The sequence below is a fragment of the Somniosus microcephalus genome, chromosome 2, assembly GCF_052327205.1.
Source record: "Somniosus microcephalus isolate GS21.2 chromosome 2, FLI_Smic_1.0, whole genome shotgun sequence".
Taxonomy (NCBI): domain Eukaryota; kingdom Metazoa; phylum Chordata; class Chondrichthyes; order Squaliformes; family Somniosidae; genus Somniosus; species Somniosus microcephalus.
Window position 1 is genome coordinate 135670043 of NC_140988.1, and position 15914 is coordinate 135685956.

General features: G+C 46.0%; 1 protein-coding gene across 1 annotated transcript in view; it reads left to right on the top strand.

Moving 5' to 3' along the window:
• mettl14 (methyltransferase 14, N6-adenosine-methyltransferase non-catalytic subunit) overlaps window positions 1-15914 on the top strand; it is a 104597-nt gene that overhangs the window by 60556 nt on the left and 28127 nt on the right. The window contains exon 6 of the mRNA XM_085965120.1: window positions 15677-15764. Within this exon, the coding sequence (XP_085821246.1) occupies window positions 15677-15764 (88 nt within the window). The remainder of the gene's footprint in view (window positions 1-15676; window positions 15765-15914) is intronic.

The following is a 15914-nucleotide window of genomic DNA, read 5'->3' on the forward strand; positions in this document are numbered from 1 at the left end:
AAGAAGCATTTGGATGAGCACTTGAAATGCCATTGCATACAAGGCTATGGACCAAATGCTGGAAAATGGGATTAGACTGGACAGGGATGGATGGGCGGCGCAGACACGATGGGCCGAAGGGCCTCTTTCTGTGCTGTAAAACTCTATGACTCTATGAAATGTTTGAGGAACAATAATTCATCATTCTAGTTTAAAGTTACCAAATGTTAATTTCCATTTGCTAGTGTGTTAAAAATATAGGGCCAGATCTTGCTGGAGCGGGGCATCTCGTTGCGTGCCCTGTTAGACTTTTCTCTGCACCCTTCAGCTCAAAAAAAAATTCTGCCATAACTTGCTGGAAGTGCAAGCTGATAACGGCGTGGCCGGAGCAACAGGCCATCTGGGACCTTGGTGAACAGCGGGACCAACAGTCTATCTCCTAAACCAATGAGATTTAAGGATTGCAAAAGAAACTGGGAACATAGATACATAGATACATAGAAGATAGGAGCAGGAGTAGGCCATTCGGCCCTTCGTGCCTGCTCCGCCATTCGATGAGATCATGGCTGATCCTTTAATTCAGTATCCCGTCCCCGCCTTCTCTCCGTAACCCTTAACCCCTTTTGCCCGTAGAAATATATCTAATTCCCTCTTAAATATATTTAATGAGCTGGCGTACACTGCCCTCTGTGGCAATGAGTTCCACAGGTTCACCACTCTCTGAGTGAAGAAATTCCCCCTCATCTCTGTCCTAAATGGTTTAGCCCTTATCCTTAAATTATGTCCTCTAGTTCTGTTCTCACCCGCCAAGGGAAACATTCCTTCTGCATCCAGTCTGTCTAGACCTGTCAGAATTTTATACACTTCTATGAGGTCCCCTCTCAATCTTCTAAACTCCAGTGTGTACATCCCTAAACTACATAGTCTCTCCTCATAGGTCATTCCCGCCATTCCTGGTATCAGCCTGGTGAATCGCCGCTGCACCCCCTCCATGGCAAGAACATCCTTCCTCAGATGAGGCGACCAAAACTGTACACAGTACTCGAGGTGTGGTCTCACCAGTGCCCTGTACAGCTGCAGCAAGGTATCCCTGTTCCTGTATTCTAACCCTTTTGCTATGAAGGCCAGCATACCGTTTGCCTTCTTGACCGCCTGTTGCACCTGCATGCTCGCCTTCAGTGACTGGTGTACAAGAACACCCAGGTCTCTCTGTACTTCCCCCTCTCCCAATCTATTGCCATTTAAATAATAATTTGCCCTCCCGTTCCTGCACCCAAGGTGGATAACTTCGCACTTGTCCACATTATAGTGCATCTGCCATTTATCCGCCCACTCGCCCAGTCTGTCCAAATCGCTCTGGAGCTTCCTGGTCTCTTCCTCTGAGCCCACCCCCCCTCCTAGTTTAGTGTCGTCTGCAAATTTGGAAATGCTGCATCCGACTCCCTGATCCAGGTCATTAATGTAAATTGTGAACAGCTGGGGGCCCAGGACAGATCCCTGTGGTACCCCACTTGTTACTGCCTGCCATTCAGAAAATGAGCCGTTTATTCCAACTCTCTGTTTTCTATCTGACAGCCAGTTCCCTATCCACGCCAAAACTTTCCCCTTTATCCCATGAGCCTCAATTTTCCATGCTAATCTTTTATGTGGGACCTTATCGAAGGCCTTTTGGAAGTCCAGGTACACCACATCTACTGGCTCTCCCCCATCTATTCTACCAGTTACTCCCTCAAAAAATTCCAATAGATTAGTCAAGCACGATTTACCCTTTGTAAATCCATGTTGACTCTGTCCTATCCTGTCCCCATTTGCTAAGTGCTCCGCTATTTCATCCTTAATGATGGACTCCAGCATTTTGCCCACAACTGATGTAAGGCTTACAGGTCTGTAATTACCTGCTTTTTCCCTACCCCCCTTTTTGAATAGTGGGGTAACGTTAGCTACCCTCCAATCCATCGGCACTGTTCCCGAGTCTAATGAATTCTGAAAAATCATCCTTAGTGCATCCGCTATCTCTAGGGCCACCTCCTTCAGTACCCTAGGATGCATGTTATCAGGCCCTGGGGATTTGTCCACCTTCAATCCCTTTAGCTTCCTTAACACCATATCCTTAGAGATATTGATTTGCGTCAGTTCCTCCTTTGCCAATGTCCCTATTTTTCCCAATATCCCAGGGAGGTTTTTTGTGTCTTCCTTCGTAAAGACTGACCCAAAGTATGCATTTAGTTGATCTGCCATTTCCTTATTTCCCATTATATATTCCCCCGTATCTGACTGCAATGGACCAACTTTGGTTTTCACCAGTCTTTTCCTTTTGATATATTTATAAAAGCTTTTGGAGTTAGTTTTTATATTTTCCGCCAGCTTGTTTTCGTAAGCTATTTTGCCCCTCTTGATCATGCCCTTTGCCCTCCTTTGCTCTATCTTAAACTGTTCCCAATCTTCCGCTCTGGCGCTTTTTTTGGCTATTTTATACGCCCTATCTTTGGATTTTATGCTGTCTCTAATTTCCCCTGTTATCCACGGTTGAGTCACCTTTTTAGATTTCCTTTTATGCCAGATTGGTATAAACAATTTTTGCAATTTTGTCATTCTATCTTTAAATGTTTGCCATTGTTTATCTACCTCCAGTCCTCCCAGGAACGTTGTCCAATCAGACCTACTCAGTTCCCGTCTCATGGCATCATAATTCCCCTTGTTTAAATTCAGGACCTTAGTCTCTGAGTCAATTTCTTCGCTCTCCATTTCGAGTGAGAAATCGATCATGTTATGATCGCTCTGACCCAAGGGTCCCCGTACAACAAGATTACTGATTAGTCCCTTCTCATTGCACAGTACCCAGTCCAATATAGCCTGTTCCCGAGTTGGTTCCTCGACATATTGATCCAGATAACCATCCCTTAAACACTCAAGGAATTCCTCCTCCTCATTATTTTTACTGATTAGGCTAGTCCAATCTATATGTAAGTTAAAGTCACCTATGATGACAGCTGTGCTCTTATTGCACGCTTCTCTAATTTCCCTCGTGATGCCCTCCCTAACCTCTATTTTACTATTGAGAACAACTGAGAAGGAGGGCGAATTAGTCAAATCGGGTATAGAAAGAGAAAAAGAGAGGGAAAGAAAGATTGGATTACAAGAGAGAAAAAAAGAAACAGAAAAGTAAGAAAAAAAAATGTAAAATTTAAAATTTGTCTTTTTTAAATGTCCAAGAACAATTTACCACCTGAAGGAATGACACGCCACAGTTTAAATTGTTACATTTCTGGGCCAGAGCGGTTGATTGGCATTGCATTAACAATCATCATGTTGTTCTTCTTTCGTATGGTAGTAGCAAAGCAAATCAAATGTCACTATGTCCGATATCAAACCGTAGCAAACCAAGCAAATCATGTTGTTAACAAGGTACGTGTGCTGTTAATTACCAGACTTCACTTTCTCTGGCAAGTTTAATGGACAATTAATGTGCTAATCCAGCAAGTTCTTAAAAATAACGGGGAGGCTAAGGGCAAGATGCTGTTTGTACGAAGCAGAGGCGGAGATTGAGCAAGTTCTGGAGATTCGCAACTAATGGCGTATCTCTTAATCCCTTGGCCGATTGGCACATTAATAACTGCGTGTGTCATTAACATGCTGTTATTTTTCCAGCAAGATCCCACCCATAGTTATCCATATTGATGGTTAATTTTTAAATTAAGATGTCTATAAAGCGTCTCTATAGGTAAGTCGGGGAAAAGTAACGATCTTTTGAATCAAAAAAGAAATACTAAAACAATTCAAAAAGACATTATTGATGGGATGGATACATGGGTAATTTTCGTTGGGAATAAAATCTCAATGCAACTTTTGCAATATTTGCCAGTGAGTTACAGGAGTATTTGACCAGTAAGATAGAATATCTCTTCTTGCAAATGTGTGACACTCCAGCAATACTTTTCTGCACTGACTTTCTTAACACTAGTGTTTTTATGCTATACTTAGTCAATTTTGTGTATAGGTGGTATAGTGAATGCATTGAAGTATTTGGGCAATCTGATCTGCCCATAGCATTTATGGATATATAATTTCGGTAGCATTCCTAGTGTAATTAATTAATTTAGTTGTCGTATTTTCTGAAACAATTTAAAAACATATGAGAATCAGCTTAGTGAATGTGCAACATCACAAATCTACTAGACGTTGAGATTCTGTAGGCAGGACAAGTTTTGTTGACATGGAGCATATAAAGAAAGCATTTAGGTCTCCAGCTAATGCTGTGATGTTAGTACTATCCTGCCAGTGCAGACATTGGTATCATTTAAAGCAGTTGTTCCTAGGTTACTACTCATTGGCTGGATCCCTGTGTACACCAATACCAGTAATGTGTGCCAGGAAGCATTGATTCTGAGTGGTAAATACCTACAATTGCAAAAGTAACCTACCAACAGAGATTCTTGCTCTCAAGGAACTCTTGAAGAACTGAGGAAGTGACTGACTTTTTTCAATTACTGCAATTCAAGGGCAGTGACTTCATTTCTGAGCTTCCAGACATCATTCGTTAATGCTGAGCAGTAGTATTTCCTCCAGGGTCTTAATGGATGGTGGAGCTGATTTCAAGCCTACTCATGATCATGAAACTTGAATTTCTTTTTGAATAACGGTGTTTGCATTGTTGTCCAGTGGCTATTCAGTTGCCAAAGAGTCTAGCTTAATGCACTTAGTGGACATGTCAACTGAACAGGATTTTCAGGCTTTCAACTTTTTTTTTCCCCGCATGGTTAGTCACTAGGATTATTTGGGAAGATGTGATTTAGACTGCTGTGCTTATCGAGGCCTGATAGCTTGTAAAAGAACCCTGAAGCCCTGTTTATGGAGATAAATACAGACTTATTTCAGGGTCACCTGAAAAGTGTGTGAAGTTGTTGAGACATTATCTTGGGTGCTTTTCCTCCATAAAGATGATGGCTAATATTTGTATGTCAACATTTTCATGAATGAGGAATACCACATGGATAATTTTCTTTGGGTATTCTATAAACAGGGAGCCCTAATAGCAACTGGGACAGTGGCATGGAGGATTTACTGATTGCAACAGTTTAAGGGAGCAGAATTAACAACAGTTAACTTCATCATTAACTGAAAGTACTTCAGCTGTGAGTATATTCATTCAGTTTTCCTATACCATTGGGCATAGCAACTCTCCAAGCCATTCCCAAAATCATCAATCATTATTTAAACAAAATGTTTAAAAAATTGAAACATTACAGATTTAAAATCAAAGGAATGTTTGTTTATTCTATACGGTGCTCTTTTTAATTAAAAGCTTATGATGTGAGTCCTTTAGAAAGATGATCAGCTTTGACTTAGTTGCAGGACATTGGCTGGGGCTGAAAAATGGCTGGCTGACGAATGCAGAGGTGGAACCTCCCCCCCCCCCCCCCCCCCCAATTGAGTCTGAAGTTGGTACCAGAGTAGTATACTTAGTTTTTTTTCAAAAGTAAACGGCGCCAGCCATTCATTACACTTGCCCACAGACTTTCTGTGGGCTTTTGCATGGTAACTTGCAGTAAAGAACGAGTCAAAACAGCGTGGCGCCCTAGACGGGGGATCTGGGACCTCTGTGAACATGGCAAGCAACAGTGTGTCTCCTTAACCAATCAGATTGAAGGATCCTTACTGAGACACACAGGCCTGGATTTTAGCCTGGAGGTGAGTTCCATGTGGGGTTGCTATTGAGAGGTCGGGAAAACTGAATATCCTGCAGTTTTTAACTACAGAGCTTCTTTAAATATTTTTCTGTTGGGTCCCGCCCACGGGCAGCCTGATTGGCAGGCTGGAGGCCTTTCAGGCAGGAAGCCTGCTTCACAAGGCTGCAGCCTACGAGAGCAGGTGGGTGTAGTGGGGGAGTGAAAGATCGCAGGTGGGGTCCTGATCGCAGGCAGCTCCCGATGGTGGGGTGGAGGTGTGTGGTTTACTGGGTAGCATGTTGGGCCTGGAGGAAACAATCCTGCTCCTCCTGGCCCACAAGCAGTGCTGTAAAGGCACTTGCCTTTATAGATTCAGCCTTTCTCGCCTCCTTTTAGCTGCCGGGTTTCCTGAGGCCTGGGAAACCTGGCCGAAATTAGTTTTAAAAATAGAATGACTGTTAAAATGAAGGCAGGCAGCATCATTATAATATTTAAATGAGCTTCCCCTGAGCAGATTGGTCGCCAGCCCTTCATCTCGCTTCCGTTAAAACCGGAAGTGGGCAGGTTCAAGGTGGGTTGGGTTTCTGTTTCAGATTTTTTTCATTTTAACCTCTGACACGACCCCAACCCACCTGTTCTTGGGAGTTGAGATTCAGCCTGCAGAGTCTTCAGCCTAGAGTCTAAACCAGGAAGTGTAAGTTAGAATATTTAATTAAATGCAAATCATGTACAGAAAGCAAAATAAAGAGAGTGAAAGAAAGCCGGGATAAAGAGAGAGAAAAGAGAGAAAAAGTATTTAAATTTTCCAACGATTATTCAAATCTGAAGGAATGAGACTCCACTCTTTTTAAAAAGTTAATTTTCCGTGCCAGAGAGGTTGTTTGGCAGTAATTAAGACTTGTCCATTCAGGTGAGAATGAATATTTAATGTGATAAGTCCTAACTTTTTCTGCCATGTTAGTGGGTATCTAGTGGGTAAGTATCGCAAATTCATGCCTTTCTATATATGTGAATGCCGAGTCTCTCGGTGAGATACTGTTGGAGCGAAGCTTCTGGGGGAGCAGGACAACTCTGACAGCAACTTCCTGATTTACATGTTTTACTGTGTATGTGCAGGCGCCAGAAGTTTGTCTGATTTACTCCTTAATAACAGTGAGCGCTGATGGGCTATCAGCGCTCACTGTTATTTCTACCGCAAATTCTGGGCCAATGTGGGACTGCCATCGGTCACCCAGCTTATACCAACATAACTGAAAATGATTTAAGTGTTAGTGCTAGAGTTGCCTATGCATATTGAATCTGTCTTCCTGTTCAGGTAGACGTACAGGCATTCTTTCTTTTCATGGACAGCATTAATGGAAACCTATCTTGTCACTTTTCTTCAACTCAAACTTTTTGTGCAGTTGCTCTTGTGATCAATAGATGTGGACGAGTTCTCCATAAGTCGCCATTATCTGCTGCACCTAGAGGTGTCAGTCGAAGCTCAGTGGTAGCACCCTTGCCTCTGAGTCAGAAGGTTGTGGGTTCAAGTCCCACTCCAGAGACGTGAGCACAAAATCTAGGCTGACACTCCAATGCAGTACTGAGGGAGTGCTGCACTGTTGGAGGTGCTGTCTTTCAGATGAGATGTCTGCCCTCCCATGGCACTATTTCGAAGAAGAACAGGAGAGTTCTGCCCAGTGTCCTGGCCAATATTTAACTCTCAATCAACATCACTAAAAACAGAATATCTGGTCATTATCACATTGCTGTTTGTGGTACCTTGCTGTGCACAATTGGCTGCCACGTTTCCTACATTACAACAGTGACTACACTTCAAAAGTACTTAATTGGCTGCAAAGTGCTTTGGGACGTCCTGAGGTCGAAAATACACTAGATAAATGCAAGTCTTTTATCTTTCCTGCTCCAGCAAGACTTCCAGGGTCTCTTCAGTTAATGGGGTTCAGTTGTTAGTGCTCACCCAGCCATGTTCTTTACCCAGCAGTCAGTCTCCACCCAAAGTGACTTCCAGCGCATGTAAAAAGAAAAAAAAAGCACAGGGTCTTTGGGCAAATTTTCCAACCCCATGGCACCCAGCAGGTTAGACCATCATACAAACAGCATGGGTGTGTGAACACCAGAACTATGGGCCATTGTTTGGCCTTGCCTTACAGTGGAAACAGCCCTATTACGGTAGATGGGTTACTCTGTTGCTCCAGAGCTATGCATACATATAGCAATCAGCATCAATATTATTTGAAACAACCAATAATAAAATGCAGTGCTGCTTTGAGTGGTATAGAACTGAAAGCATTTAAGTTTGATACTGAGCTGCTTATCTCTTCAGATTAGAGTATTGTGGTAAACCACTTTTATCGTTCACTATCGTTACACTATGGTTATCACTGTTATATCGTTACACTATGGTTATCACTGTTTACACTGTTGTATCACTACACGAGGTCGCCTCTTGTCACGCTGTTATACCTGGGCTGACCACTGCTGACTCCGCCCACGGCTCCACCTACCTGCCCAGGTATAAAGGTGGTCGACTGGCTGGTATTCCTCCTTGTTGGATCCGATCACCCACGAGGGTGGGCTCTGTTATTTAGCCAATAAAAACCTATAGTTACTTTCTTAACTCGTCGCTTTTCATTGGATGAATTGATAGGTATATCAATTTTATTGGCTAAATTTTAAAATGTCGTTACCTGAGCAGCCAAACGACCAGTCAGACGCCCAGCTACAACAGCCACAGCAGCCGGCCTGGCTGCGAGCCCTCCGACCACCGTACCTGGATCTAAACCCACAGGCAGCAAACTCAGCCCTCGACTTCGAACACTGGCTGAGCTGTTTCGAATCCTACCTGGGAGAATCCGGCGTGCCTCAGAGATCCAAGCTAAGAGTTCTGACCGCCCAAGTGAGCCCTAAAGTATTCGCACTCATCCGGGACCTTACTACATACGAGGCCGCCATCAACCTGCTGAAACAACAGTACCGGAGCCCGGTAAATTCCATGTATGCCAGACATCTCCTAAGATCCCGCCCGCAACAGCCAGGAGAGTCTGTAGATGAATTTTTACGGGCGCTACAAACACTCGGCAGGGACTGTGACTTTAAAGCGGTAACGGCGGCAGAAAATACTGAAGATAATATCCGCGATGCCTTCGTGAAAGGCCTGCGGTCCGACTACTCACGGCAAAGACTGCTTGAAGCAAAGGACCTCAACCTGAACACAGCTGCAGCCCTCGCTCGCTCCCTAGAAGTGGCCCATCGGGACCTCGAGGCGTACTCCAGGTACTGTAATTCGCGACCCTGGGACTCGGGACCGAACCCGACCGCAATACCCCTCGCAGCGCCGCCCCTGGGACCTACCTCAGCGTCGGCGTCCCGGACCCGATCGGGACCGCCACCCCCGGTACCGGCTGCGACATCGGACCCCCGCGATCGGGCCGCCAGCTGCTTCGTCTGCGGCCAGGCGAAACACCCGAGGTCGCGCTGCCCTGCAAGAAATGCGACTTGCTCCAGTTGCCAGAAGAAAGGCCACTTCGCTAAGGCCTGCAGAGGGAGAGCCACAGACACCAGCAGTGCCTCATGCGAGCTGTGGGGGCGGCCATCTTTCATCAAGGCCACAGATGCCAGTATCCCCTCGTGAGAGTCGTGGGGGTGGCCATCTTTGATCAAGGCCACCGACACCAGCAGTGCCACATGTGAGTTGTGGGGGCAGCCATCTTCTCCGCCATCTTACCCCACCTCGTGGGCGCCGCCATTTTACCCACCACACTCAACCGCCACCTCTCCTCTAGACCCGACCACCGCCTCACCCGCAGACTACAGCAGCTCGCTCAGCCATACACCAGCCTCCGTCACACTGGACCAAGCTCGCCCGCATCACCTGTCCAAGTCCATGATGGACATCGAAGTAAACGGCCACGCCACGACCTGCCTGTTCGACAGCGGAAGCACGGAGAGCTTCATCCATCCAGACACGGTGAGCCACTACTCCCTCACTGTCCGGCCAACGCGCAACCGGGTCTCGATGGCGTCTAGGTCCCACTCTACAGACATCAGCGGCTACTGTGTTGTGACCCTGTCGGTTAGGGGCACGGAGTATAAAAATTTTAAACTTCTCGTCCTGCCCCAACTCTGCGCTGCCGTCCTACTAGGGCTGGATTTCCAATCCCACCTTCAAAGTGTCACTCTAGCATACGGTGGACCCCTCCCCCCACTCACAGTCAACAACCAGCAGCCTTTAAACCGCCCACCGTGTACCACCTGCGGCCTATCCACCCTCAGGGTCCCGCCTCCCTCCCTGTTCGCCAACCTCACCCGCGACTGTAAACCCGTCGCCACCAAGAGCAGGCGGTACAGCGCCGGGGACAGAGCTTTTATTAGCTCTGAAGTGCAGCGCCTCCTGAAGGAGGGCATCATCGAGAGGAGCAACAGCCCCTGGCGCGCTCAGGTCGTAGTCATCAAGACCGGCGATTAAAAACCGCCTAGTCATCGACTGCAGCCAAACCATAAACCGGTACACCCAGCTGGACGCATACCCCCTTCCCCGCATATCTGATATGGTCAATCAGATTGCACAGTACCGCGTATTCTCTACCATCGACCTTAAGTCGGCCTATCACCAACTCCCTATCCGCCCTGAGGACCGCCAGTATACCGCCTTCGAGGCGAATGGCCGCCTCTACCACTTCCTGAGGGTTCCCTTCGGCGTCACCAACGGGGTTTCGGTCTTCCAAAGGGAGATGGACCGGATGGTTGACCAGAACGGGCTGCAAGCCACGTTCCCCTATCTAGATAACGTCACCATCTGCGGCCGCGACCGGCAGGACCACGATGCTAATCTGGAGAGATTCCTCCGTACGGCCCAGCGGCTGAACCTCACCTACAATAAGGAGAAATGTGTGTTTAACACCTCGCGCCTTGCCATCCTTGGCTGCGTAGTAGAGAACGGAGTCATCGGCCCCGACCCCGAAAGAATGCGCCCCCTCATGGAGCTTCCCCTCCCCCACTGTCCAAAGGCGCTGAGGAGAACCCTGGGGCTCTTCGCCTACTATGCCCAATGGGTGCCCAATTATGCGGACAAAGCCAGACCCCTCATGAAGTCCACCTCCTTCCCCCTGACGGCAGAAGCGTGCGCAGCCTTCTCCCTCATTAAGGGAGACATTGCTAAGGCCACAATGCACGCGGTGGATGAGTCTATCCCTTTCCAAGTGGAGAGCGATGCATCCGACTTCGCCCTGGCCGCAACCCTTAACCAGGAGGGGAGACCAGTGGCCTTCTTCTCAAGGACCCTCCAGGGCCCCGAGATCCGACACACTTCGGTCGAGAAGGAGGCCCAGGCGATCGTGGAGGCTGTACGACGCTGGAGGCATTACCTCGCAGGCAAACGATTTACCCTCCTCACTGACCAACGTTCGGTCGCCTTTATGTTTAATAACAAGCTGAGGGGCAAAATCAAGAACGACAAGATCTTGAGGTGGAGAATCGAGCTCTCCACCTATGATTATGATATCTTGTACCGGCCTGGTAAACTGAACGAACCCCCAGATGCTCTATCACGAAGTACATGCGCCAGCGTGCAAAGTGATAGACTGCAGACCCTCCACAACGACCTCTGCCACCCCGGGGTCACCAGACTTTACCACTTCATTAAGGCCCGCAACCTGCCCTACTCCATCGAGGAGGTCAGGACCATGACCAGGAACTGCCAAACCTGTGCCGAATGCAAACCGCATTTCTTTAGGCCGGACAGAGCAAGCCTGATCAAGGCCACCCGCCCCTTCGAGCGCTTGAGCATCGATTTTAAGGGGCCCCTCCCATCCTCTGACCGTAATGTGTACTTCCTCAACATTATTGATGAGTACTCCCGTTTCCCCTTCGCCTTCCCCTGCCCAGACATGACCAGTACCACGGTCATCAGATGCCTGAACGACCTCTTCGCCTTGTTCGGGTTCCCGAACTATATACATAGCGACCAGGGCTCCTCCTTCATGAGCGAGGAACTTCGCCAGTTCCTACTAGCGAGAGGTATTGCTGCAAGCAGGACCACCAGCTACAACCCCCGGGGGAACGGCCAGGTGGAAAGAGAGAACGTGACTGTCTGGAAGGCCGTTCTCTTAGCCTTAAAGTCTAAGGGCCTCCCAACCTCTCGCTGGCAGGAAGTCCTCCCGGCAGCGCTGCACTCCATCCGGTCACTGCTTTGCACTGCCATTAACGCCACCCCCCATGAACGAATGTTTGTTTTCCCCAGGAAGTCGACTACGGGAACCACGCTACCAACTTGGCTGACCTCTCCGGGGCCCGTCTTGCTGCGAAAGCACGTGAGGGCCCATAAAACGGACCCCCTGGTCGAGAGGGTGGACCTCCTGCACGCCAACCCCCAGTACGCCTATGTGGCATACCCAGACGGGCGGGAGGACACAGTCTCCTTACGAGACCTTGCACCCTCGGGCACCCCTGAGACACCACCATTACCCCCCACCACTCCCCCAGATCCAGCCCAGGTAGACGGCATGCCGGAACCCCACGAGCCTTCGCCGACCACGCAGACACCAGCATTAACATCGGATACTGCATCACCGCCGCCGCTGCTGCGACGATCAGAAAGGCTTACGAGGCCTCCGGACAGACTGACATACCCGAACTGGTAGTACACTTCACCCCGCCGGACTCAAATCTAAACAAGGGGTGAATGTGGTAAACCACTTTTATCGTTCACTATCATTACACTATGGTTATCACTGTTATATCGTTACACTATGGTTATCACTGTTTACACTGTTGTATCACTACACGAGGTCGCCTCTTGTCACGCTGTTATACCTGGGCTGACCACTGCTGACTCCGCCCACGGCTCCACCTACTTGCCCAGGTATAAAGGTGGTCGACTGGCTGGTATTCCTCCTTGTTGGATCCGATCACCCACGAGGGTGGGCTCTGTTATTTAGCCAATAAAAACCTATAGTTACTTTCTTAACTCGTCGCTTTTCATTGGATGAATTGATAGGTATATCAAGTATCTTGTCAGTCAGATTCCTAAAAGTTTCCTTTGCAATACAAACCAGGAAAATTTGTAAAAGATAAAGGCAATGATGAAGAATATATTCCTTTCTTTGAATTCTGAATCCACCTAGTTATGGCAGTGGAAAGGAGAACTTTCTGAACATTTCCTCTTGAGTGATATGGAACTGGGGGAAAAATGTGTACTTAAGTCATAGGTCTCGAGTACTTGAAGCCTGATGCAATTAATTTACAATAATATTTAAATTTTAGTAGTCAAAGGAAGGCGAGGCTTAAGATGTGGCCTCAGTCTGTATAATTGATTTTCTACCTTGACTGAAAAACAGATTGATTTAAACAAGCAAGGATATCAGGAATAGAAAACGGTGGTCATGAAAGTACAACAGTATATCATCTGCATATCTATGTATAAGATTCTGAGGGGGATTGACAGGGTAGATGCTGAGAGATTGTTTCCCCTGACTGGAGAGTCTAGAAGTAGGGGGATAGTCTCAGGATAAAGAGGTCTGCCATTTAAGACTGAGATAAGGAATTTCTTCACTCAGAGGGTCGTGAATCTTTGAGCATCCACTTTCGGACAGAGAATTCCAGTCGTTGAGTATATTTAAGGCTGAGATAGATAGATTTTTGGACTCCAGAGGAATTGAGGGATATAGGGATCGGGCAGGAAAGTGGAGTTGAGGTCAAAGATCAGCCAAGATCTTATTGAATGGCGGAGCCGGCTACACTTATGGGGAGAGATTTTATAGTATTGACTAGCATTTCAGAACCATGCAGCCTGTGAGAACAACTATAAAATAGTTTTATAGCATTATAGTGTCAGCCTTGGATCAGTGGTAGCACTCTCACTTCTGATTCAGAAGATCGTCCTTTTAAGTCCAACTCCAGGGATTTGAGCAAGTAATCTAGGCTGACACTTTAGTATGGTACTGAAGGAGTCTTTTGAATGAGACATTGGCCCAGAAATTGGTGTCAGGGGCTTCCCGCGGGTGCAAGCCGCCGACCTACACTTACATAGCGCGCCGACAGTTGAAGCCTGGCCCTGCGTGGATTTCCTGTCAGTGGCCCGGTTCAGCTCCCGGCGCGCTGTGCTTGCGTAATCCAGCGGCGTAGTTAGTTCGATGAGCCGGCTGTGATCACGTGAGCACTGGGCAACCAATCTGAGGTTGCAAAAGTTCATTCATGAGTTTGATAGTAAGAACTGTCAAACTCAGGAAAACTCCGGCTGCCCAAAACAGTACTTAAACTTCAAATAAAAGTTTTTAAAAATCCCACTAATTAAATGAACTATTAATAACTGTAAAAAACTAATTTAAACAATCATTCAAATTTTTGAAAAATAATTTTTTAACAAATCGGGTCTAAAAATACACTTACCTTACTGTAAAGTCTTTAAAAATAATAAACCTGTGGAAAAAAAATTCTAACTTTAATTGCTAGACCACTTACCTTTTAAAACTAAGTACTTACGTCTGCTTTTTTCTCGCGTAAAAACTGGAGGCCTTATCGCACGGGCAACCCTGTTTTTAAAAAAAAAAAAGGAATTTCAGCGCGCATGCGCAGACTCCTGCGCGCACGCGTTCCACCTCTGAACCCCTTGGTTCAGAGGAAAGGAAATGCCGGTTTTCCGCGCATGCGCTGTGCATGCTGAAAACCGGCACTTCCATCGGGCCCACGCGTGAGTACACGGTGCTTACTCACGCGTTGGGACCCGAATTACTGGGCCATTAAATCAAGGCACCGTCTGTGTGCTAATGAATGTAAGAGATTCCACAGCAGTATTTGAGGAAGTGCAGGGACTTCTTGCGGTGTTTTAGCCGGCATATATCCCTCAACCAACCCCACCAATTAGGGATGGGCATAAATGCTGGCCTTGCCAGCGACGCCCGCATCCCATGAACGAATTTTAAAAAAAACTAAAAACCGATTAATTTATTCATCCCATTGCTATTGGTGAGACCTTACTGTGTACAAATTGGCTGCTGTTTTTGCCTACAAAACAGCAGCGACTGTACTTCAAAAAGTAATTTATTGATTCTAAAGAGCATTCTGGGGATGTGAAAGGTGTTATATAAATGAAAGTTCTTTTTCTTTTCCCTTCAAATGTGAAAAACCAAATTAAAGTATTAGCAGCTGTGTTCACTTCAGCCACATGCTACAGAACATTGCTTGCTGGGTAACGCATGTTTCCTTGTAATTACACAGCCATCAACAAACTATCGGTTCAAATGGTACCTATTAACAATCTAGGATGATTGTTTGGGGGTGGGGAGGAGGGGAGAAAAACTTGGTTTAAAATATGATTTCTTTTGTGGAGTTTGTGTGCCACAGTATCTTAATTGAAGGTTTGTCGATCTCTCTTTTATTACTATTTATTTACTGACCTGTTCTGAGCTTTTACGGTATATTATTTATATGTCAAGGAAGCATTTAATTGGATGTTATTATTTATCTAGTTGGCAGACCTGACTCTGTTTGCACTGGATAAATATTATATCTCGTGGATTCCTGATATGTAGCCCCTACACTGTGTATGATGACATTCTAACTACTGATATTTTCTTTTAAGAAGCAGTTTGAAGAGAATGTTAAAGATATAAATATTCATTTGAAAGTCACATGATTCAAAAAATCAATAATTAGCATCCACACTATCTCTGATTACTTATTTTGAATAAATGGAACTAGGCAGGGCACTGGATATACTCCGAGTACAGATGCTATCTTTTTATGCTGAAATTTGAAACCAAAGGTAAACTGGAGTATTATAGGCTAGAGAGCAAAATACTGATTTTTGACCTGAACTGTGTCTTTCTATATTTGTTTTACTTTTACAAAACAACTGCAGTATTTCCAAATTTAGCCCTGATCTCTTAAACCTTAATACTACTTAGATTTGCTGTTTTACTGAAATGTGCTACCTTAACAAAAACCTAACAGGATAGTTATCCATGCTATTTTACTCTTAACCTGCTTTTGCCTTTTGTATAACCTATTTAATGCATTCAATTTTCCACCAGGGTACACAAAGCCTCAACCCACATAATGACTACTGCCAGCATTTTGTGGACACAGGTCATCGGCCCCAAAACTTTATCCGTGATGTAGGTAAGTTAAAGTAATAACCAGCGTCTGGATTTGTCCATATAAATAACAGATGTTCTTGTGGATGAAGTTGATCGTGGAAAGCTGCAGTCAGTCTGTGAATTTAAATTATGCCGCCATGTTGCTATCAAAGAATATCCTTACAGTGCACAA